The sequence below is a fragment of the Mirounga angustirostris genome, unplaced genomic scaffold (genome assembly GCF_029215605.1).
Source record: "Mirounga angustirostris isolate CCGP_5_RB_7025 unplaced genomic scaffold, mMirAng1.0.hap1 SCAF_13, whole genome shotgun sequence".
NCBI classification, from domain to species: domain Eukaryota; kingdom Metazoa; phylum Chordata; class Mammalia; order Carnivora; family Phocidae; genus Mirounga; species Mirounga angustirostris.
In genome coordinates this window covers 31,757,822-31,780,604 of record NW_026991721.1, presented here as the reverse complement: position 1 = coordinate 31,780,604, position 22,783 = coordinate 31,757,822, and the positions used below count along the sequence as shown (strand labels likewise).

At 39.2% G+C, this 22,783-nt stretch overlaps 1 protein-coding gene across 1 annotated transcript in view; it reads right to left on the bottom strand.

Moving 5' to 3' along the window:
• SLC5A12 (solute carrier family 5 member 12) overlaps nucleotides 1–22,410 on the bottom strand; it is a 45,425-nt gene extending 23,015 nt beyond the window's left edge. Inside the window, exons 1-8 of the mRNA XM_045892649.1 lie at nucleotides 22,072–22,410; nucleotides 14,803–14,868; nucleotides 13,402–13,453; nucleotides 11,965–12,032; nucleotides 7,306–7,460; nucleotides 7,044–7,184; nucleotides 2,042–2,171; nucleotides 695–783 (exon numbers count right to left, since the gene is read on the bottom strand). Coding sequence (XP_045748605.1) covers nucleotides 695–783; nucleotides 2,042–2,171; nucleotides 7,044–7,184; nucleotides 7,306–7,460; nucleotides 11,965–12,032; nucleotides 13,402–13,453; nucleotides 14,803–14,868; nucleotides 22,072–22,410 — 1,040 coding nt within the window. The remainder of the gene's footprint in view (nucleotides 1–694; nucleotides 784–2,041; nucleotides 2,172–7,043; nucleotides 7,185–7,305; nucleotides 7,461–11,964; nucleotides 12,033–13,401; nucleotides 13,454–14,802; nucleotides 14,869–22,071) is intronic.
• Between the last annotated feature and the right edge of the window lie 373 nt (nucleotides 22,411–22,783).

The window sequence follows — 22,783 nt, the reverse complement described above, 5'->3', positions numbered from 1 at the left end:
TATCTTTCAAATTAAAACTTGATATCACATTTAATGGTAAAATCTAAGAGCCATTTACTCTTTTTCTCCTCACAAAATCATGCCCTACCACAAAATCATGCCTTACCACTTCTACTGCAGACCCATCAGGAAGAGAGGGACTAGACCTTACACAGGCTTGACCTTGTACTTGGATACTACTCTATCCCAGCCAGAGGGAAAGCACCTCTTTCCCCCCAGCAACCACTCAGCCAATGAAAAGCCACCATGCTTTGAACTCCCGATTTACTCCAATTGGTCTTTTAGTTCATAACAGCCTTCCCAACTTACTCCTTTTCTCCTCAAAAAGACAGACCTCTCCTTTGTTCCTCACACTCACCTATGGTTTTGCCTCAACTTACTTGTCCCTTATTGCAATTCTCTTTTATTCCCCAATAAACCCATTTTTTGCTGGTAAGATCATTGGTGGTTTTTATTTTTAAGGTTAACACTTCTAATACCTTCCTATTGATCTTCAAATCCAAACTACTTCATGAAGTTTCACAAGTTTCCATCTCATACAACAAAGCATTCATCAGGGCAGCTGACACACAGTAAGTACGCAGTAAGTAGTGGTGATTATGACCACCGTCACCCTTGTCACCTCACTGGACTTGCCATCACCACTGTCATCAACCTCCACGTCGTCAGAGCGGAGAGTTGTCGATATACTAACCTCAGAGTTCCGCTGAAGGCACAAGCCACGAAGAGTCCAGGCAGTCCTGGCATCGTGGAAAATATCTCCATGACGAAGTATGGCATCAGCTGAAGGAGGTAAAACAAGATAGGATTAGTGGCCTTAGCAGCAGAGTCTGAAATGTGAAAACATCACTTTCTAGCAAAAGGAGGTGGGAAAAAAAGACAAAAAAATAAAATAATAGAGGAGTTTGCGAAGACTCAGGTTGTTACATGCTGGCAGTTGAGGTTATGATTAATCCGATTTCATGGACCTGAGGTCCAGCTCCAGCTGGAGGGGAGGTGGGGGGTGGGCAAGGGCAGCTGATATTAGGGAAAAGGGTTGGATGGACTTTAGAAGGTTCAGGAACTTGTTTTATTTCTCCTATGTTTGCAATATATGCCATTTTCTTGCCTGTCTACCCTTAATGTTAGCAGTTAAATCCTAACAACAAATGCTTAAAACTCATCTTCAGGGAATCTAGGTATTATGGTTCTACCTTGTAGTCAGATTTGTGAGAGAGGAGCCCCCCTGGGATAGAGGGGACAGTGGAATATAGAGCGGGGAGAGAGTGATGGTTCCTCTTGAACACATCCTCCATAAATGGAGTTTTTGAAAGCACTTTTTAAAAAAAATTTTATTTTATTATGTTATGTTAATCACCATACATTACATCATTAGTTTTTGATGTAGTGTTCCATGAGTCATTGTTTGCATATAACACCCAGTGCTCCATGCAGAACGTGCCCTCTTTAATACCCATCACCAGGCTAACCCATCCCCCCACCCCCTCCCCTATAGAACCCTCAGTTTGTTTCTCAGAGTCCATAGTCTCTCATGGTTCATCTCCCCCTCCAATTTCCCCCCTTCATTTTTTAATGTAGTATATTGGGGTGATGGTGTTTAAGCTATGATGAGAAGCCATGAGCAGAAGCTATATAGAATTAAAGGTAATTTTCTTCAATTTGAGAATAAAACATCTTTAATCAACCTTGAGACATACAGAAAAAAAGAATTGAAAGTCTGCATTGACAACCAAGCCATGGGTTCAAGCCCAACTTCCACTCTCCCCAGCCTTGCCCTGACCCCTGGCCCCTGGCCTTATCTTCATGGACAAGGTGAGATACCTTTTTATGTGTCACTCCACCATTTTAAAACCTGGTGTGTGGTGATACCACCCAAGAGGAGAAGAAAGAAATCAACTCTCTTGGGCTTAGGAAGTGGCTTGAGATCCAGGTGGAAAAAAAGGAAGAACCCATATTACTCATTCATGGCCAGAAACCATAATACTCATTATGAACTCATTCATCTCAGCCATTTCCCCACTGGTCCCAAGCGAACACATACCTGGTCTGGCGCTGAGATAATGCCAGAAGTCCAAGGGTCACAATCTCTGAAGTGGGAGTACATGATTAAGCCAGAGAAGACAGCACACACCAGAATGATCCAGAGACCCAACAAGTTAAAATACAAGGCTCTAGAAAAAAACACAAAGATCTATTGGTAGCCTCTACACCATATCACAGTATGATAAAGACATCACCCAAAATCCATGGTAAAAATTTTGGGGGATTTTTGCTATAAAATAAAATTCCACAGCCTTCAAGAATCACTACACTTTATACTTTTGCAATTTTTGTTTGTTTGGGAACGTTACACTTTTAGACTGGTGACAAAATTTGAATGAGGTAGATTTTTGATGGCTTTTCTTTTGAAATTAGGAGTTTTTCTGCAAAATCTCAATGTGTGGTGGATGAAATTTCACATACCGATCACTCATATTATATAACTTACAGTGATTTTCCCCCCACTCAATTCATAAAACTGTCAAAAAGTGAACTTACATTTTAACACCTTTTCTTCCAGAGGGATAATGAGATAAATGTAGAAGTAGACACATTTTGGAAATAATCACTTTGGAGACTGATTTAGATGAAATTTAAAGTTGAGGGTTTTTTTTAAAAAAGATAACAGAAAGTATGCAAAACCTAAGGTCATTTTACCCATATTCTGGGGAGCAATTCTTTTTATTTGTACAACACAGAGATACACTTAATTCCAGTTTGAGTGCTTTGGCAGTCTCCTATGGTTATTTTGTATTCATTGTTGGTTTTTGAAAGTCAAAATATTACTAGTTTTCGGGGTTTTTTTTTTAAAAGATTTTATTTATTTACTTAGAGACAGTGCGGGCGGGAGGCAGAATAAAAGGAAGGGAGAGAATCCCAAGCAGTCTCCACGCCCAGCACAGAGCTCAACACGGGGCTCATCTCAACAACCTTGACATCATGACCTGAGTTGAAATCAAGAGCCAGACGCTTAACCGACTACACCACCCAGGCGCCCCACTAGTTTTCTTAATCTCAGGGAAGACTAGAAAGTGGGCTGGAATTTTATAAACAACCTCATTCTGGAGAGTTTCAAAGGGCCAAGAGAGCAACAGTGGGAATTTTCTTGGATCAAGTCATTGTTCGAAGGGAATCAGATACATCCACATTTAAATGTAAGGACACACATTAATTTCAAAGCCTCCGAAAAACCATACTGTACAGGTGTACCTAGCTTTCAGAAAACCCTTGAGCCAAACTACTCATTTATGCAGCAAATCTGGTTAAATTATTCTCTCGTTTGGAAGCTTCTATTTCATACTATTTACATTAGAAAAGGGACTTATCCTAGAAGTTACTTCCTTTAGAGTTTTCTAACAATGTTTCTTGTGGAGTTGTATTGGCTTGTTTTTGTTTAGAGGGGTTGATTTAAAGATAGCCTTTTGGGAATACAATTAATATATGAGGTGGTCAATACCTATTAACTGCCTTGATTGTACTCTTGCTATCCTCCCTTCTGGGCAACTTTATTCAAACCTTTACTTAGGCCACCTCCTAGAGAGCCCTCCCTGACCATCTTTTTCTGAAACTGCGTCTCTGCTCTTTCTACTTCTTATACTGTTTTACATCTTTACAGCACTTATCATTATCTAAAAGTGTATAATATATTCATTTGCTTATTATTAGTTTCCCCCACTCAAACAAACACAGTGCTATAGAATTGTGCTGGCACTTAGCAGACTTGAAATTATTTTTGGTAATAAATAATTGAATGAATGAATGGTAGAAATTCAGTACAATATGATTATACTCCTCATATCATTTATTTTTTTTAAAAGAACCTTGGGCCGTGAATCAGAAGACTTTATTCTCAACCATCTGATGTTAGACAAGTCATATGACATTCTGAGGCAGTTATATCATCTGTAAAAAGAGTGTTAACACACCTGCTCTACTTCTATTATGGGACTAGTATGAGGAATGAATGAGTTACATTCTGTAAAAAGAGATGTAGGTTATATAGCCATACATTCATACATTACCCAAAACAATTTTAAGCTTCACCAGTCAACTATGGGAAATGAGAAACCAATGGCAAAATTGTACTGAATGTTAAAGTCCTTGTGTTGTGAATTTGTTTTTCATTAGAAATGGACTTTGATTCTTTACGGAATCTTGTAACTTAAGCCACTTCATTGATTCATTAAAAAAATATTTATCAGGCATCTCTATATACCAGCTCTTCTAGGCCCCAGGGTAAGGCAGTGAGCAACACAGAACCCACCCTCATGGAGGTTAAATTCTGGGATTAGAAACAGATCATCACTGAAATGAAATAAATGAATACAATGATTTTAGATGTAAATGAGGAAAATAAACTAAGGCAGTAGGAATAGAACAAAAGTGACTTGTGTGGGTGTGCTCGTCTTAGCCAGGAGATGGGATGGAGATGGGAAGGGACTAGAGAACATGCATCAGCCCCTATTACCCTCATGGCACCTTTTATGATCAGCAATCTTTAAAGATAAACTAGAAAAAAGAGGAGGTGAAGTCAGCTTCCAGGGAGCACATCTAAAATCACATGGTGGGTGATATTATTTCCAGGTGTGAGGAAGGTCAATAAAGCTTAACATCAATCAGTGATGTGAGTAATTCGTGAGTAAGTAATCCGCATTCCTGGCCATGAAATATGCACATATAATGAGTCGCTCCTGGTTTTAACCCATGGACACATTCAGTATGAACGTTATGGATCTATTTTCACCTATGTATGTTTCAGGATGTATTTTCCCCAAGTAGCAGAGCTTTCCTTAAACTCTGATGGAATGTTTTAATGACACCAAGCTCTCAGATAATTGAACGGAAGTAGAGCATTTAATCAACATCCTGCACAGCCTCCTAGGTGAGAGCAAACTGGCAGCTGGCTCCGAGTGGCCTCCTGTTGCCCCCCATAGTGACCTTGAGGCTTCAGCTGGGTGACAAATGACACATCCCCACTGCAGGCTTCCTTCCACCTGCATGCACTTCAACTGGACTGGCCATTTTGACTGATTTCTCTTTCCTGAACTGTAGTAACTAAACCAATTTGGATTCTCTCAGGGAAGTCTTTTCTAAAGAGAATTTTTATTTTTCCATCTTTCCTTATTCTCACAAAATTCCTATCATAGCTTTGGTCCTTCCACAGAAGTGGGGATGGGTGGAAGCAGAAGTTGCAATCCTAAATGCTTAGGAAAGTGTGTACATTTTTTTCTCCATGAATATCTCTCCTTTTCTGACAGTTCTCATACCCATTAAATAGTCATGCAATAAATTCCAAACCCCAAGCAACTATTATGAATGTAATTGTATCAACTTTTGCTTGATTTAAACTAACTCGCTAAATGAGTCTTAAAGATACACAAACACAAGCACACACTTGGGAGTACACACTATTATTGTTGTAATGGGGGAAATTAGACATGTTCACAAGAAAAAATAATATAACATAAATACATAAGATTAAAAACAATCTAGATGTAGCAGAGAATTATTGTTTATTTCACCAAAAGATCCTTTTAGAGATACAGTCAACTCTATTTTAAAGCAGAATTTTAAATGAATTTTAATTTTATCTATTTATTTTTGTGAAGTAAGCTCTACACCCAATGTGGAACTTGCAACCCCAAGATCAAGAGTTACGTGTTCTACCAACTGAGCCAGCCAAGTACCCCTAAATGAACTTTAATTTTAAAGGAATTGTGAGATCAAAGTCACACTTGATCTTAAATACATTTCCAGTAATTCAGCTATTTGATAAAGTGATGATCTTGTATGGAGGGTTTGTTAACATTATTTATTGTAATAGGATATGAATATGTTATCAGCAAATTAATGGAATACTAGATAATGCCTTCAATTCTTCCTTCTGTGAGTGTGTGAAATATATAAGAAATATAGTCTCTTTTGGAATTCAAGTTACAAAACAGTGAACCATGTCCCAGCAATGTTATCTTCTATTCAGCCTATGCATTGAAAGTATTTTAAAATCAGTTGGGGAAATATTCACAGTGGCTGTTTCTTTTTTTTAAAATTATTTATTTATTTATTTATTCATGAAAGTCAGAGAGAGAGAGAGAGGCAGAGGCAGAGGGAGAGAAGCAGGCTCCCCGCCTAGCAGGGAGCCCAATGCGGGACTCGATCCTGGGACCCTGGGATCATGACCTGAGCCGAAGGCAGACGCTTAACCATCTGAGCCACCCAGGCGCCCCCACAGTGGCTGTTTCTCACTCAAAGAAAAGTTAAGGACATCCCGACAAATCTGGGGATGCTGGAAATTTGGACAGAACAATGAGGATAAAATGTCCATTTTAGATGCATGTCTAGCTTATTTCTGCCAGGTCTGCAGAATAATACAGAACTTCCTTCAATCCCTGTTCTAGAGCACGGGATGCTTGCAGGGCTTGGAAGAGGCTTCCCAAGCTGTGCCCCTGCTGGGGTCTGTCAGGGCGAGCACGCCTGGCAAGACTGGTGACTGCCGGCTCGGCGGGAGTTGGGTTGGCAAAAGCCCCACTGTGACTTACCTCATTACCTTGGCTTTCCTTCTTTTAAACCTCTCCTTGGAAAATTTAAGGATATACCCATCAAAGAAAAATAGAAGCTGAATTGATTGAGACCACAGGTCAAGTCACTCATAAGGGCTATCTCATCACAGAAACTCTGAGGAGGCAAAACATGCTATTTACTTCTGCATTGCCACCCAGGGCACCTAATTTCACCTAGTGAGTTCTCAGTAAGTGCAGGCAGCAAATGGTGTAGAGGAGAGCAAAGGCAGAGAGACGGAAGTTCAAACCCACTTCCTTGCTGAGATGGGAGTAGTAATGCCTGCCTCAAAAAATTGCTTAGAGGGTTAAATAAAACTTTCCATTTCTCTCTCTCTCTCTCTCTCTCACACACACACACACACACACACACACACACACACGCGGAAGCATATAATAAGTACCCAATGAAGGCTAAGAAAACTGAAATGTTTATTTATAACTTACAGTTTTGCATGTTTTTCTGTTTTGCAAGAGATGCATCGCTGTATGGTAGACTGATTAACTCCATAGATCCCGAGCCATGTAAAAGTTCCTCCCACCGAGATTGTCCAAAAAGTGTGCCGCCTGAGAGGATCTACATCAAAGCTATGAGGCAGAGAGAATTGAGTGAACAAAGATGTTCCTTTGATGCCCAAATATTATTTTAGTTAGCTGAGGTTATACAGCTAAATCTTTATAAAACACGAAAAACTAGTATTGGACGTACTCAAATATATTTAGTCGAGATCCATTTGTTGATTGTTCTATGACATTGTGTAATCCTCCAGCATGAGCTGATCCTTGAATGAGAACCGTTAAAAATCCCACAATCATGACAACCATCTGAAATGTATCTGTCCACACAACTGCTTTTAATCCTCCCTAAAATGGAGAGAATAGATGTGAGTTCTCGGAAAGGAAGGCTGTAAGTCCTCCAATTCTTTACAACCTCTCTGCTGATGCAATCTTTCTTTCCTTCCTTCCTTCCTTCCTTCCTTCCTTCCTTCCCTCCCTCCCTCCCTCCCTCCCTCCTCTCTCTCTCTCTCTCTCTCTCTCTCTTTCTTTCTTTCTTTCTTTCTTTCTTTCTTTCTTTCTTTCTTCTCTTTCTTTCTTTCTTTCTTTCTTTCTTTCTTTCTTTCTTTCTTTCTTTCTTTCTTTCTTTCTTTCTTTCATCTTTCTTTCTCAATCTATGTTATGAAGAACGAGTAGGAATTTACCTGGTACAGAGGACAAGAGAGGGGAACCACATATGTGAAGGATGGAGATGCATGGCTGCCTGGAGAAATGAAAGAATGCTAGAATATATAGATTGAGGCATATACAGAATGCCCGAAGGGAGGTTGCTGAATTTGCTAGAGGCCAGAACACATGGGTTTTGGCAAGGCTACTTAAATGATTTCTTAAGAGCAATGAGAAAGCATTAAAGAGATTTACATGATGAGAGATTTTATTTGTTTGCTTCATATTGGTTTCAGGGGTGGTTGTGTGGATAGCAGATTTCTGGACCAAGGAAAAGAAGGAGTGAGAGATACACTCAGAGTTGATTTCAGTAGTCTGTGCCCAAGAGGACAGAGGTTTGAAGCAGGTTTGCAGCAGGGTAGAGATGGAAAGAAATGGATGGACTTGAAAGATAACTGGGAGGTCAAATCAACACAACTTGTAAATAATTGAATACAGATGATGAAGAAGTGGGGAAATTAAGGATAATCATCTGGGTCTGGCTTATACAAACATGAGGGTTTTTTTTTTCGTAAATTTAGTGGCAGTAAATAAATTTGGGGGAACTGAGATGCTAGAATGCTGAGAAAAAAGAAAAGAACTAGGAAAGAATGATAGATTCCAGACATTCATGGAGAAAGGAGTTTTAAGAGCTAGACGATGGTCAAAGAGTGAGGTGGGCAAGGCAGACTTTGCGGAGGATAAATCTCACAGCAGAACTCAGGACAGAGTGATGAGGGAAGAGGTTAGTGTGCTCGTTATCAAAACTGGATCCTCTGTAGAATCCTTTGGGGAATTTTGAAAACAAACAAACGCCAATGTCCTAGCACCCAAGGATTCTGAATAAATTGAAGTCTGGGTTGGGATCCAGTCTTAAATATTTTTCTGAAAGCTCCGACAGGAATTCTAAAGTACAATTCTAGTTGAGAACACGTGGGCAAGAGGAAAGGAGGCGAGAAAGAGGCTCCTGGAGTAATCCAGGTATAGAATCCCTGAGGATCACAGTGAGGTGGAATGAGCAAATTGGGAAAGATTAAATGAAGTGATATAAAAAAAAATGCTTTGAAAATGAATAAGCACTATGAGAATGGAAGGATGTGATATTTTTAACATTGAAAAATAGAATTGTCATCCCCAGTTACTCCTCCAGAGTGTCAAGAACTTCTGCGAAAAGATGACAGGTTTCATCTTTATCTTGAGAAGAAAGAAGACGTTGGGATTGTCCCACCATTTCTTTTGTAATTAGAATGCAATTTGATAAATAGACATTAAAGCCCCTGCCTGAGGCACTGTATTTGTATATTGTGTTCACATCCTGACTTGAGGAATAATCAATATTTACCTCCTACCTCCCAAGTAATAGTATTGTGATTTTCTCTAAAGACATTAAGCCTTCTAAACCCAAGTCACAACATCAGATTTTAGTGATATGAAGACCAAATATCCCAGAGCTCAGTTTTCAGCAGCTACTTGCTATTGGTTATGCAAAAATATGCAAAAGCCTTATGCATATTTTTGAACTTCAGCTAGACATGAGGCAAGAGAACAAACCACTTTATCAAATGTACATCAAAAGACAGATTATAGGGGCCTCTGGGTGGCTCAGTTGTTAAGCGTCTGCCTGCAGCTCAGGTCATGATCCCAGGGTCTTGGGATGGAGCCCCGCGTTGGCCTCTCTGTTCAGCAGGAAGCCTACTTCTCCCTCTCCCACTCCCCCTGCTTGTGTTCCTTCTCTAGCTTTGTCTCTCTGTGTCAAATAAATAAATAAAATCTTCCAAAAAAAAGGACAGATTATAGTCACCATGAAAATTTCTCTGACTCTATAACTTCTTCATACTGTGAGACACCCCCCCGCAAAACACACACACTGACCTATAACCCTGATAGAGCAGTGTCACTGATGTATTTAATCAGTCTGTGTTGTTTGAAATCTAATGTTTACTTCACTAGATTGCAAGCCCCTGAATGGCAGGAATCACTTATTGTTTTAATCTCTTCCACCGTTTATCTTAGATATCCAACCATCCTCAGGATGTTAAAGAAACTGCAGCATGAGCAACATGTGTTGGACAAATAAGCCACCACTGGAGTGGGATCCAAAAGCCTGTAGCCTGGCTAGAGAGAGAAAAGATGGGACAGAGGTGCTGTAAGGGATTAGATGGGCGGATTGACTCACATCATAAAAGATTTCCAACACTAGGCTAAGAGGCTTATACTTTATCCTGGGAACAATAGGAAGTGAGAAGAGAATTGGGTCAGTTAAGTGGCATGAAGTAATAGGTGATTAAGATTAATCTTCCAGAAGCACGCAGAGTGGAGAGAAGCACTGAAACCAATTAAGAGGTAGCAAATTTAGTTCATTTTAGCTTATTGCTATTATGACAATATCCAGACTTGTTTCTAACATTACTTTTTGTTTCTGTTTGTGCCTTCTCTATTTTTATCCTCTTCTCTTGCTTAAATCACTTGAGGTTTTGTTTTGTCTTGTTTTAATTCCCTTTTTCCACTTTGACATTTTATTTAAATGGGTCCCCTTGAAATTTTGCTGCAGATTTTTAAGTTAGAGTCTAAATTTAAAGAATATCTTAATCCTCAACAATTCAAAGATGATAAAATTGTCAACTCTGATTACTGTCTTCTTGATTTACATGCTATTGTTGTCCAAATGAGGGTTATTCTTTTTCTTAATCCCAAAATTACATATAATAATAATAAGTAGAAGTAGCAGTAGTATATTATATTATAAATTATAAAATATAATTAGATATGTATGGTATACTATACTATACTATAAAATTATTTTTTTATCATCGAGCACCAAAAATTGTTTGACTAGACTTACTAAATGTTTACTCTTTTATTTTCTTATCATTACTTCTTCTATCCAAAACTGGATCATTTTCTTTCTTCCCAAAGTACTTCCTCTAGGTTTTTCTCAGGGAAAGATAGATTAGTGGTAAATTCTCTTGGTTCTTGACAGTTCTTAAAAGTTAGTATTGCTGAATACACAATTTTAGGTTGACAGTTGTTTTCCATCCATGCTTTGAAGATATTATTTCACTGTTTCTGCCTTCCATTATTGTTGCTAAGAAGGCTGCCTTCAGTGTCCCTGGCAATGTGTCTAGTCATCCTTGTATGGATAGATGCTTTGGAGCAACTAATCTGTCACGTATGGCCAGACATATAAGGAGCAGGAGCTTATTTTTAACCCAGGTAAGAGACGTGTGTCTGGAATAGAGCTATGGTAGTGAGAATGGAACGGGAAAAAAAAAAAAAAGACAAAACTCTGTAGTGCAAAAGAAATGGTGAGAATTGTGTGTATGAAAAGGACATTTTTAAATTGTATATTTCATGATCTATGTTCAAAGAGTATCTGATATGCACACAATACCAAAATATCTGGATGGTCTGCTCGATGATAATATAGGATTACTTTGTTTTCCTCTATAGAGGAAGAAAGAAAATCCAGCTTTCTGAAAACCAGTGCCATATTTTTAACTGGTTGCTTACAGCCTCTGTCTATGGATGCCAAGGATTCAGAAGAATAAAGCTTCCCATTGCAAAGCATGATAAATAATAGGTGCTCAATGAATGTTTGTTGAACTAAACAGATTTTAACAATTACGTAAGTACGTTGCCAATACCACCCAGATTCCTTGATGAAAAACTGAGCATGTGTTAAGCCAAATGGTACTGTAATCCAAGCTTATCCATAAATAAGAAAAAACAACAAGCTGTGGAATCCTCAAGTTTACAAAATACCAGCCATCCTTGATCATTCATATATGCATTGTGCATTTCTCAATCACTAGACAATGAAGTGTATGCTATCTAGGGTTCATAATTACTGTTAACAGGCACATTGTTTTCTTGGCAGTTGCACATGGTCACTTATCCTCTTAGCAAGAAGGGATTTCTTCCATGAAATCTTTTCTTTGCCATGGCTTTCTCAAATGAGCCCAGAACCCAATTCTGCTAATGGCACTGAAAGAATTTTAAATAAAAGAACAGCACCTTCCTCAGGAAACTGTGACAGAGAAGCCAGCAAATTTCTCTTTAATTTTGGAATAGCAATTTCTGCTATAATTAGATGCCCTGTTGTTGGAGGTTTGCCCTTATCCCATATTAGGAGATGGTTCTAAATACTTTTTCACAGTTAGATACATACCAGGGTACAGTAGAATGTGCAAACAATTCCTGTTGCAAACACAGAGCCCCAGAGATCAAACCCAGTCACTAGAAAAGAAGAAAAAATATTGAAAGAAGTTTCTCTGAGAAAAGTAGAAGATCAAGGTTTATGAGAAAAAAGTCACAATATTTTTGTCAGTGTTCTTTGTGGGCAAATGGAAATCAAATTAAAATTTTCTCTTATTACATTCACCTCTGATAAAGATTGTTTTATTACAGTGTTATACTTCAACTCAGTCTATAACTTTTAGGTAATGTTAAAAGCCAAATCTTTCCTCCTAAAATTCTGTAGCTTCTGGTCTTTGCACCAACTGTTTGTTTGCTTTTTCTTAACGAAGTTAGGCTGAGGACTTTGAAACCCCCTAAACCTCAGCCCTGAATAAATGTGTCTCAATATAAGTGCAGAGCATGATTAAATTGAATATTGAAGACTTCTAATATTATAGGTATTATTATGAAAGTTATTTTAATCTTTTTTTAACTCTTGTTTCTAGGATTCTATTCCCTCAAAAAGGTCAAGTATAAGTTTTTTTTTTATTATTATGTTATGTTCATCACCATACATTACATCATTAGTTTTAGAGGAAGTGTTCCATGATTTATTGTTTGTGCACAACACCCAGTGCTCCATGCAGAATGTGCCCTCCTCAATACCCACCACCAGGCTAACCCATCCTCCCACCCCCCTCCCCTCTAGAATCCTCAGTTTGTTTCTCAGAGTCCATAGTCTCTCATAGTTCGTCTCCCCCTCCAATTTCCCCCTCTTCATTCTTCCCCTCCTGCTATCTTCTTCTCTCCCTTTTTTTTAAAACATATAATGTATTATTTGTTTCAGAGGTACAGGTCTGTGATCAACAGTCTTACATAATTCACAGCGCTCACCATAGTACATACCCTCCCCAATGTCTATAAGTTTTAAAATAATTCCTACGAGTACCTTTTACTCCTGTATTCAGATTATCGACTTCATGAAACCCCTGAGACAGGATCATACATTATAAACGTCTTTAGTGGTTGTGTGTATGCAATACCAAAACTGCCATCATTTCAGAAAAACAGAACAAACAACTAAATGACAATCAAACTGGGTGTTTGAAACCTTGTGGGCAAATCAAGTAATTAATTATTTACCTTCTTTTCTCTCTCTCTCTTTTTTTAGATTTTATTTAAATTCAAGTTAGTTAACATATAGTATATTATTATTTTCAGGGGTGGAATTTAATGATTCATCAGTTACATATTACACCCAGCACTATTTTCAATGTTTGATTTTTGGAGCTCTCTATCGTGATGACTACAGTAATTAGAGCCCCTAACCGCAGGAATGTCTCCCCAACAAGATGGATGTATATTTCTCAAGGTGAGAATGTAAGCATACAAAAGATGGAGAGTATCCAAGGGAGTATCAGTGACTCACCTTGATTGAGTGCTAATGCAGGTGCATATACCACGACTCCTGTGTAGAGAATCTGGTGGGGAAGCAAGAGTCAAGTGAACAGTGTGAAAAGTGACACGGAAGGGAAAGCTGCCTCAAAGTTTCCTTATTGACCTTAGAGGGGTATTTCCCTCCTCATGTCACTAAACATGTCATTGGCAACCGCTCTAATCTTGAAATCATTGATTACTGTCATTAGTGTGCAAAGCATTTGATGGAGGAAGAGCACTGGACTTTTAAGACTGCTGTGAATTTTGAGACTTTATGGCCAGATATGGGATATTTCTTTTTTTTTTTTAAGATTTTATTTATTTATTTGAGAGAGAGAATGAGAGAGAGAGAGCATGAGAGGGGGGAGGGTCAGAGGGAGAAGCAGACTCCCTGCTGAGCAGGGAGCCCGATGCGGGACTCGATCCCGGGACTCCAGGATCATGACCTGAGCCGAAGGCAGTCGCTTAACCAACTGAGCCACCCAGGCGCCCAATATGGGGTATTTCTGAAGGAAACAAAGATAGGCTTCAAGGTAAGGTTTTGGTTCAACCTTTCTCTACCCACCCCCCGCCGCCATGCATATGTCACAATGACTCAACCTCATCTCAGCACGCCGCTGAAATACGGATTTTCAAATGGAGACAGTACAGAGCAGGGTAAGACGAACGCGGGTGATCTACTTCATGAGTACATCTTTGGACTCCCAGGGTTGCAGCCACTATGCTGAGGGAAGTAGGTGCAGTCTCATTTTTATTTTAAATGGGATTTCACCATTTAGAGATTCCTGTGAGGGTTTTAGGAGGCAAAAGTGTAGGAGCAGGTCAGGGAGCACTGCTTTCCTCCTTTTCTCTCTCTTAAATCCTTCAGTGAGTGAGTGGGAGTTTTGATTAAGAAAGAGAAGAAGGTTATTTTCCAGCAGAAAGTACATTGTGAGCTGTAGGAAGCATACCAACAGTGTGCCACAGGCGACCCTGGGGGACAGCATGAAGGCACCCAGAGCTAGGGAGCAGGAGAGGAATCCCAAAGGGGAGATGGGAGTATTGTCTTAAAATGACTTTCAACAAAATGGGCATTTCTGGTTCAATGCAGTTAACTAGTGAAAACCAGTTACTGAACCATTTCATATCCAAAGCAATGTGTTTTTAATGCTATTTTTTTCCTTTGTGGTTTATAATATACATTTGTTTTTTATTTATTATTTGGATGAATATACGGGGTCTGTACAATGTGGGTAACTTTCAATGTAATCACACATCCCGAAAGTGCTATCCTTGGAAGAAAGTGCTAGGTCTGTCCCTTGGTTGCATTCATTGCCACCCTCCCCCCCGAGTAAGCAAACCCATATCTTGTCACCCCACACTTTCCACATCTGTAGCAGCCCTTCCCCCTTACCGTCTGCACAATATAGATGACAGTGGCCGCATAGCGCACTGGCTTATTGAATCGTAGTTGTAAGTACTAGAAAGAACAGAGAGAAGGACAAGCAAAGAGTCAGTGAGTTATTTACATAAGAGCTGCTAAGAAGGTTCTTTTTTCTTGTATTCCTTTATGTTTAGTGCTTTGGATTTATAATATGATTTTATGCTATATATACTCAAGAGAACCAGAAAAATATGGATTGTTTGAAGTCAAAGAAATATCAGAGCTCTATTAAAGCTCAATTCTTGCTTAAGGTTCTCATGATAGAGAAAATAAATGCTTTTTATTTTTAAATTTTTATTGTTTGAATGAAAATCCAGATCCTCTAGCTTTCTACCCAGGGATCTTCCTACTGACTATACTGAAGCCACTGTTTCCTTTTATATCCCATTCCCCCCAGTTTAGCCCAGACCTACATTCCCTCTTTCCCAGGTGACTCCCTCTAATTTCAATCCTTGCCCATCCATTCCATCAACCACACATCTGCCACATTGGTTCTCCTAGAGCAAGGCTCTAATCATGTTGCTCTTTTTCTTAAAATCTTCAATGACTCTCTATCATTGACAAAGTCCACACTTGATATTCTCTACTGTATGATCTATACTCTTCCTAAGTCACACCACTAGCCCTCCCATTATTAATTCTCCACATAAAATCACTGTGTGTTTTTCAATCAACATGCTTTGTACTTCTCAGACTTTTGTTTTCTTTGCCCTGCTCAACCCTTACCCTGAGAAAATAACGATCTTATTCATAGACCCTCCTTCTTCAGACGATAGATTTAGTACACTGTGAGTTAGGAGATAGTCCAGGGGGTGTGTGACTGAGGGCACCAGATATAAGGAAAATATTCTTAAAGAGGTAAAGAAGTCAGTGAGGAGTCAAGTCTCAGATGTCGTAGGATGGAAAATGATGCAAAACTTTTGCGGTGAAGACAGCTTAGGTTCAAATGAGACACCTTTGGAGAGATTCATTTAATGCACTAAACAATGGCTTTCTTTTCTAAAATTGGTGCTTATAAGGCTCCAGTGACATAGTATATGATAATGCCAAGTACAAGCACAAGAATATAGTGGGATCTTAGTGACTGTAATAGTCACTGTGAGTGCAATGCCTGAGCTTACTGGCACTCACTATTCCAGTACAAGCTGATGGCTTCTAAATGCACCTGTGATCATTTGCTTAAGGGCTTTATTTCAGCCCTTGCACGGGGCGGACTAGAAGTGCCTGGGGGTGTTATCATTGGCTGAAAGCCAGTGACCAAAGGGAGTTAGACAAAAAATATTCAGACTTCTTTGCCGGTCAGGAAGGACAACCCTGAGACATGATCTATGTCTTCTAGAGGTCCCCAGTGAGACTGAACATCAATTGCTCACAGTAGTAATCTGTTCAAAAACACACTTTTTATTGGCTTCATTTCCTTCCATATTTTAATTGCCACTTACCTACCAATGTTAAATGAAATACTTCCCCCCAAATGACTTGCATTCAAATCCTTGTCTCAGGGTTTGCTTCTGGGGGAACACAACTTAAACCAAATATAATGTAAGTGATGACTTTAAAAATGCTTGTGTAAAAAGTTGTGTCCTGCTGATGGGAACTTTTTTTCCCTGTGACATAAAAGAACTCAAGACAGCCTGCTGGAGGATGAGGCCAGGTGTGATATAAATAAGTTGTCTCATCTCAGTTCCTCTAGACATACCAGCCACTAGCTAATGCATTAGCTGATGGCAGTCATATACAAGGCCACTGTGAGACCAGGAGGAGAACCTCTTTACTGGACCCTACTGAGCCCACACCAAATTGATGACCCATAGAATTGTGAGCAAATAAAATTGCTGTTCTAAGAAATTTTGGGGGGCGGGGAAGGTGATATGTTATGCAACAATACATAAATAATATAAAAATTGATACCAGGAGTGGCGAAATGTTGTAACAAAGCCCCAGAATAATCTGGTATTGGCTTTGGGGCTGGGTGGCACCTGAGGTTTGGGAAAGCAAAGGGGAAATTGTTCCCAAAAAATGGAAAGATAATGAGGTAACTGCTATAGGAATCTTCACAAAGTCAAGGGTTTTTAACATCTCAATTTAGTTCCACTAAATTCAGCCAATTCAGTCCAACTGGAGAGGCAGTATTGAGAAAAAGATATGTGAAAAAAAATAAAAGAAGGGGATCAGAAGTAAGACTCCCTGAATTTTAGTTTGAGCTTTGCCGCTAGCTCACTGTGACCTAAGCCTTTGGTTTCTCATCCATGAAACAAGAGAGACAATTCCAACTGTGTAATAATCCACCTGAAAGAATGTATTTACCCAGCCTTTCAATTACCCCCTCCCTCACTCAATGGTCCTCTTGCGTGTGTATTTATCTATCACTACAGTCAGGAGTAAAAATGGAAGTTCAACCACAGAGTCGCATGCTTCATGCCTGCGTTTGAAAAAATTGCACAGATATCATTTCCCATCATTGTATTTGATTATTTTCAAAACCCCAGGCCTGATAGAGCCACATTCTTTTCCATCTTGGTGAATAATAAGTCCACTTCTCATGTTGGTTCAAACTCAAATAACATGGATCCACTTTTTACTCCTCTCTTTCTCTCACTCCCCACATCTACTTCATACAAGAATCCTGATGCCCACGTCCCACTCTCAAAAAAGAGCCACTTGCATCATCTCTTCTGTAGCTACTGTAATACCATCAGCTCTTGTCTGGGCTACAGCAGGAGCCTCCTAACTAGACCCCCTGCTACAGCAGTCAAAACCCCAGACTCATTGCCAACATCCAGCTAGAGCAACACTCAAGATGCAAATCACATCATGTCACTCCTCTGCCCAAACACTGTCATGACCCACCTCATGGAGAGTAGAAGTCAATCCTTACAATGTCCTAAAGGCTTTATAACATTGGCTCAAACCTTCTCAGACCCTGAATATCCATCTTAAATAAAACATTTTGTAGCATCATTTACTGTGCTGAAATAATATTCGATAATGACATCTTATGCACATCTAATTTCTGAAAGTTTAAATTACTACAACACCACAAATATAATTTAAAGGAGAAATAAAAGGAAAGAAACGTACCCCCCACAGTATGTCATCTGTAATGTTTAGAAACCACCATAAAAGATGATATTAAAAAACAGTAGCCTGTGCATCTACCTAATGAAAAAATTTGGATTAAAGAGAACTAAGTAAATCAGAAGCCGTTTAGTTTAAGAAGTCCAAGAAAAATGAGAAAGCAGGCAGACACCAGCCTATAAACGAGTGCTAAGGGTGAATAAGAACAGACTAGATTTATTAATGTGTGCTGTGAGAAAGAAGGCAATAACTAATGACAAACCATCCAAGTGGAGATAATGAAGCTGTATGACACTGCAAATGAGCTGTGCCTAATCTATAACGTGAGGGGAAGAACGATCCCTCATGCTTCGACATGGGACAGGGTAGTGATAAATTTGTGCAGATGGCACATCTTGGTCTTGAAATCCCACTGTATATCAAAGCATTTAAATCAGTTGGCTATGTTAGTCACCATACAATACATCATTAGTTTTTGATGTAGTGATCCACGATTCATTGATTTCATATAACATAACATAATTAAATTAAATTAAATTCACACATCCCTTCTGCCACATTCTATTGGTCAAAGCAAGTCACAAGGCCATCCCAGATTCAAGGGGTAGGAAAATAAACTCCACTTCTTTCAGTCCTTAGTACTTTAAAAGACCCTGGAATGAACATCTAGGAATGGGTAATAGGGAATGGAGGATGAATAAAGAAACATAATACATTCAAGCTTCTCTATAGAGCTCAAGTAGTATAAATGTGGGGACAGTAACCACACCAACAACAGTAATAATAAATAATAATATAAAACTCTTATGTGGCATTTACCATTTGTCAGGTTCTGTTAAAAGTATTTGCATGTAATACCTCAGTTACTCCTCACAGACATCCGGTGAGACGGTTGCTTTTATTACCACTATTCCACATATGTGGAAATCAGGCACAGAGAAGTTAAGCAATTTTCCCAGTCATGCCACTGATGGGTGGCCGTGTTGGCATTTAAAGCCAAATAGTCAGGAGGTCATGCTTTTAATCCTTGTGCCTTCTGCCAATTCTTATAAAGCAAAAGGAAATCCCCAAATCGCCTCTTAAGTACTTTACACAATCTGAAGTCCTTATTATTAGGGTACTAAAAATTAAAAAATATGTAGAGGGCAACAAACTTTATAAATTAAATTCAATGAAACCCTTACATTTCCTATAACTGTATTAACTTAATAATTAAAAGGCAGTCTCAAATTTCCTCAGTTACATATTTGCAATTGGTTTAATGCAGTAACTGAACCGCTTTACTAAAACCAGTTACAATGAACTGGGTATTGAATAGCACATCTGGAATAGATTGCTCAGTAAATGTTTCAATAACTTCAAGACAATGTTTTTATTCCATTTTAATTTGGGGGAAATAGACTAATTTATAGTGGTGTGTATAACTTCTTATTTTAAAAAGTTAACATTATTGGGTACCTGGGTGGCTCAGGTGGTTAAGCGGCTGCCTTCAGCTCAGGTCATGATCCCAGGGTCCTGGGATCAAGCTCATGTGTTGGGCTCCCTGCTTAGCATGGAGTCTTCTTCTCCCTCTCCCTTTGCCCCACCCCCCAGCTCATGCTCTCTCTCTCAAATAAATAAATAAAATCTTTAAAAAAAAAAGTTAACATTCTTATGTAGCAAAGTACTACTAATTTCTATTTGCAGTAGGTTTTGAACATGAGGGCATTAAAAAATCACTAAGCACATGGTGGTACAATTATTCATTGCATATTATGTGCCTTACATACTGCAAGACACCTGGTGTCCCTGCTCATGCCCCCTAAACTCCAGTAGTGCCCCCCACTTATTTTGACAACCAAATTACCCTATAAATATTCAAAGCCCCCTGTGTCTGACACCACACCCACTGGTGGTGTCGAGTGGGGCCCCCCCACCTCTTTGATCTCATCTCTTGCCTTTCTCCCCTTGGCTCACTCTTCTCCAAGCACACTGATTTCTTTGCCGTCCTTCAAACATGCTAATCACATTCCCCTTTTAGGGCCTTCGCATCTGTGGTTACTTTAGCTTGGGATGTTCTTCCCTCCTATGGTGCAATTGCTTGCTTTATCCAGGCCCCCAATTAAATGCCCAATTATCCCTGAAGTCTCACCTAACCACCCCATATGAATTGTTGGCATTCTCCACCTGAAGCAGAACTACATTCTACCTTATCTTATTTACTTTTTCTCTATTGCATTTAGTAGGGCAGGATAGCATTGTGATTCAGCATGCCATCTCCAAAGTTAGACAGCTCAGGTTTGAAAAACGGCCACTTGTTAGCTGTGTGACATTGGGCAAGTTACTTGACTCTATGTGCCTCATGTTTCTAGTCTGTTAAATGGGGATGATAATAATAGAGCCTATCAAAGAAGGTGATTTGAAGGTCAAATGATTTAATCATGTGAAGTAGCTAGAGCAGTGTTCAGCACAAAGTCAAAGAGCAAAAAAATCATTTTTACAACTAATTCCATAATCCATTCGATACTCATTAAGCATCGAATTTTTATTTTTTTTTAAATAATTTAAAAAGTTCTTTTACACTTAACTAAACTTCCACGAAAGAAGGGAGGTATTATTTTCTGCGTCGAAACCTGAGCTGATAAATGCTTAGTAACTTGTACAAAGTCCTCCTATTATTAAGCAGTGGACTTTGAAATCGAACTCCCATTTTCTGACTCTTCTCTTTCTCTCTCTGTCTTCCTCGCTCTAGCAGTTACTGAAGCAATTCTTTTTAAAATGCCAGCAATGCATCTGGGAGTCTAACCTTAATAGCTGAGGGAAAAACCTAGGATATATTTATGTTTTCAGAAGTACACTAATGAGCAGCGAGGATATGTGCATATATATTGTAGGACTAACCATAAATTGAGCCGTTTCCCCTTGAATTATGTACCAGACAGTAGCTGTTGCATTACCTAATTCCAGTCACCTACTTTTGGTAGGGAGGGGAGTTTGACGTTGGATATTTGATTATGATTATCTGCAGAATCACAAGTTTTAAAACCTTCTTTAAAGTGTTCCTTTGCCGAAGTGGCTTTTGAAGTCCAGAGTAATCCTTTATAATCATTTAGTTTACAGAATTAAAAAAAAAAAAAAAGAGGTCTGTTAAGAATCCTCTGCTGTGACTTGGTAGGGATGGTGTTGGATAAGGAAAATAAATACCTTTCTCATAGAAACTGATTTATGATCATGCTTAAATATTGGACATGCAAATTCAGTTTTTAACCTGCTATTTTTCTTGAGAAGTATTGCAAAATCATGCCTCATTTTGTTTTCATCAACATAAACTCCATATATGTATCATTTAACAATCTCCCCCATTAAAATGTTTTCTAATTTTTTAAAAACATTACCATTTCTCCACTGATAGGAATAACCAATATTAAAGTACTCAGCTCTAGTATGTGATGGAAAGGGATAAAGACGAAATGGGTTCTCAGTAGGTCTTATCTACTATACAATCGTGGCTAAGCCATTTAGCTCAGTCTCAGTTTTCTTATCTGGAAAATGATAATATTTACAGTGTATGTTCTGCTTGCTTTTCAGAAGACTGATGTGAATAATACAAATATTAACTTCAGCTCTCTTTCATTGAGACTCTCTTACAAGTCAGACAATGCATTAGGGGTTTACAAATAGGTTCTCATTTAATCATTGAGATACACTTGTGGGATTAGCTCCGTATTTTCATTCTACAGATAGAAAAACTGTTCTGTGTGTCCAAAGATAAGCTTTTCCCAATAACAACGAAATGTGTTTTTTTGGTTTTTTTTTTTTAAGATTTTATTTATTTATTTGACAGAGAGAGACACAGCGAGAGAGGGAACACAAGCAGGGTTAGTAGGAGAGGGAGAAGCAGGCTTCCCGCGGAGCAGGGAACCCGATGTGGGGCTCAATCCCAGGACCCTGGGGTCATGAACTGAGCCGAAGGCAGATGCTTAACGACTGAGCCACCCAGATGCCCAGAACGAAATGTGTTTTTACCATGAAAGCGTCATCATCCTGAAAATAAATGTGCTTCTCAACTAGCCCGTGTTATTAAGACAATGTATATTATTAGAGAGAGGGGGGAAAAATGTCCAAGTGGAGAGAAAATAGCAACTCTTTCCAAAGTGAAGAAAAAGAGAAGAGTTGTCTTACCTCGTAAGTGCTGGTGATGCCAGATCTGTAGAACACGGGGACAAAGAGTTCTGACGTGAGGATGATGACAAGTGCATACGCGATAAAGAAGAGCACGAAGGATGCCCCAAAGCGGTACACCTCGGAGGGGGCCCCCAGGACAGTGACAGCTGACATGAAGCTGGCTGTGAGAGACAACGCTACAGGGCCAAAGCTCATTTGCCTTCCCCCGACCAGGAACTCCCTTGAAGTTGCCTTTTTCCTCTCCTTAATAGCAAAAAACACCCCAATTCCAGAGGAAATGACAAAGAGAGCTGCAAATACAACATAATCCCAAACTGTGAAGCTCTTCACCTCCATGCTGGGAAGTATGGCACCAGAGAGTTGCTTTCAACCAGATCTCAGGGAGAAGTTGTTTCCAAAAGCAAAGCTCAGGGCAGTAGATGTTTTGCCAAGAGAAGAGACTGTGATTTGGGGAAGAAAATGAGGACCACAGGCACTTCAGTGGATCTTCAGACACCAAGTTGTACTCGGGGAAGACCTCAGAAGTTGACGACAGAGAAGAATCTGGTAGTGGTATTGGTACCAACAGATGAGAACTTGAAATCTGACCCAGCCAGGACCTGTCTGTTCCCCTACTAAAGCATGTGCCAGAAAAGGAATTCAGATGTGTTCTAAAATTAATAACCATGGGGGTGAAATGGACTTGCCAGGTAACATGCTCTTTTATCTT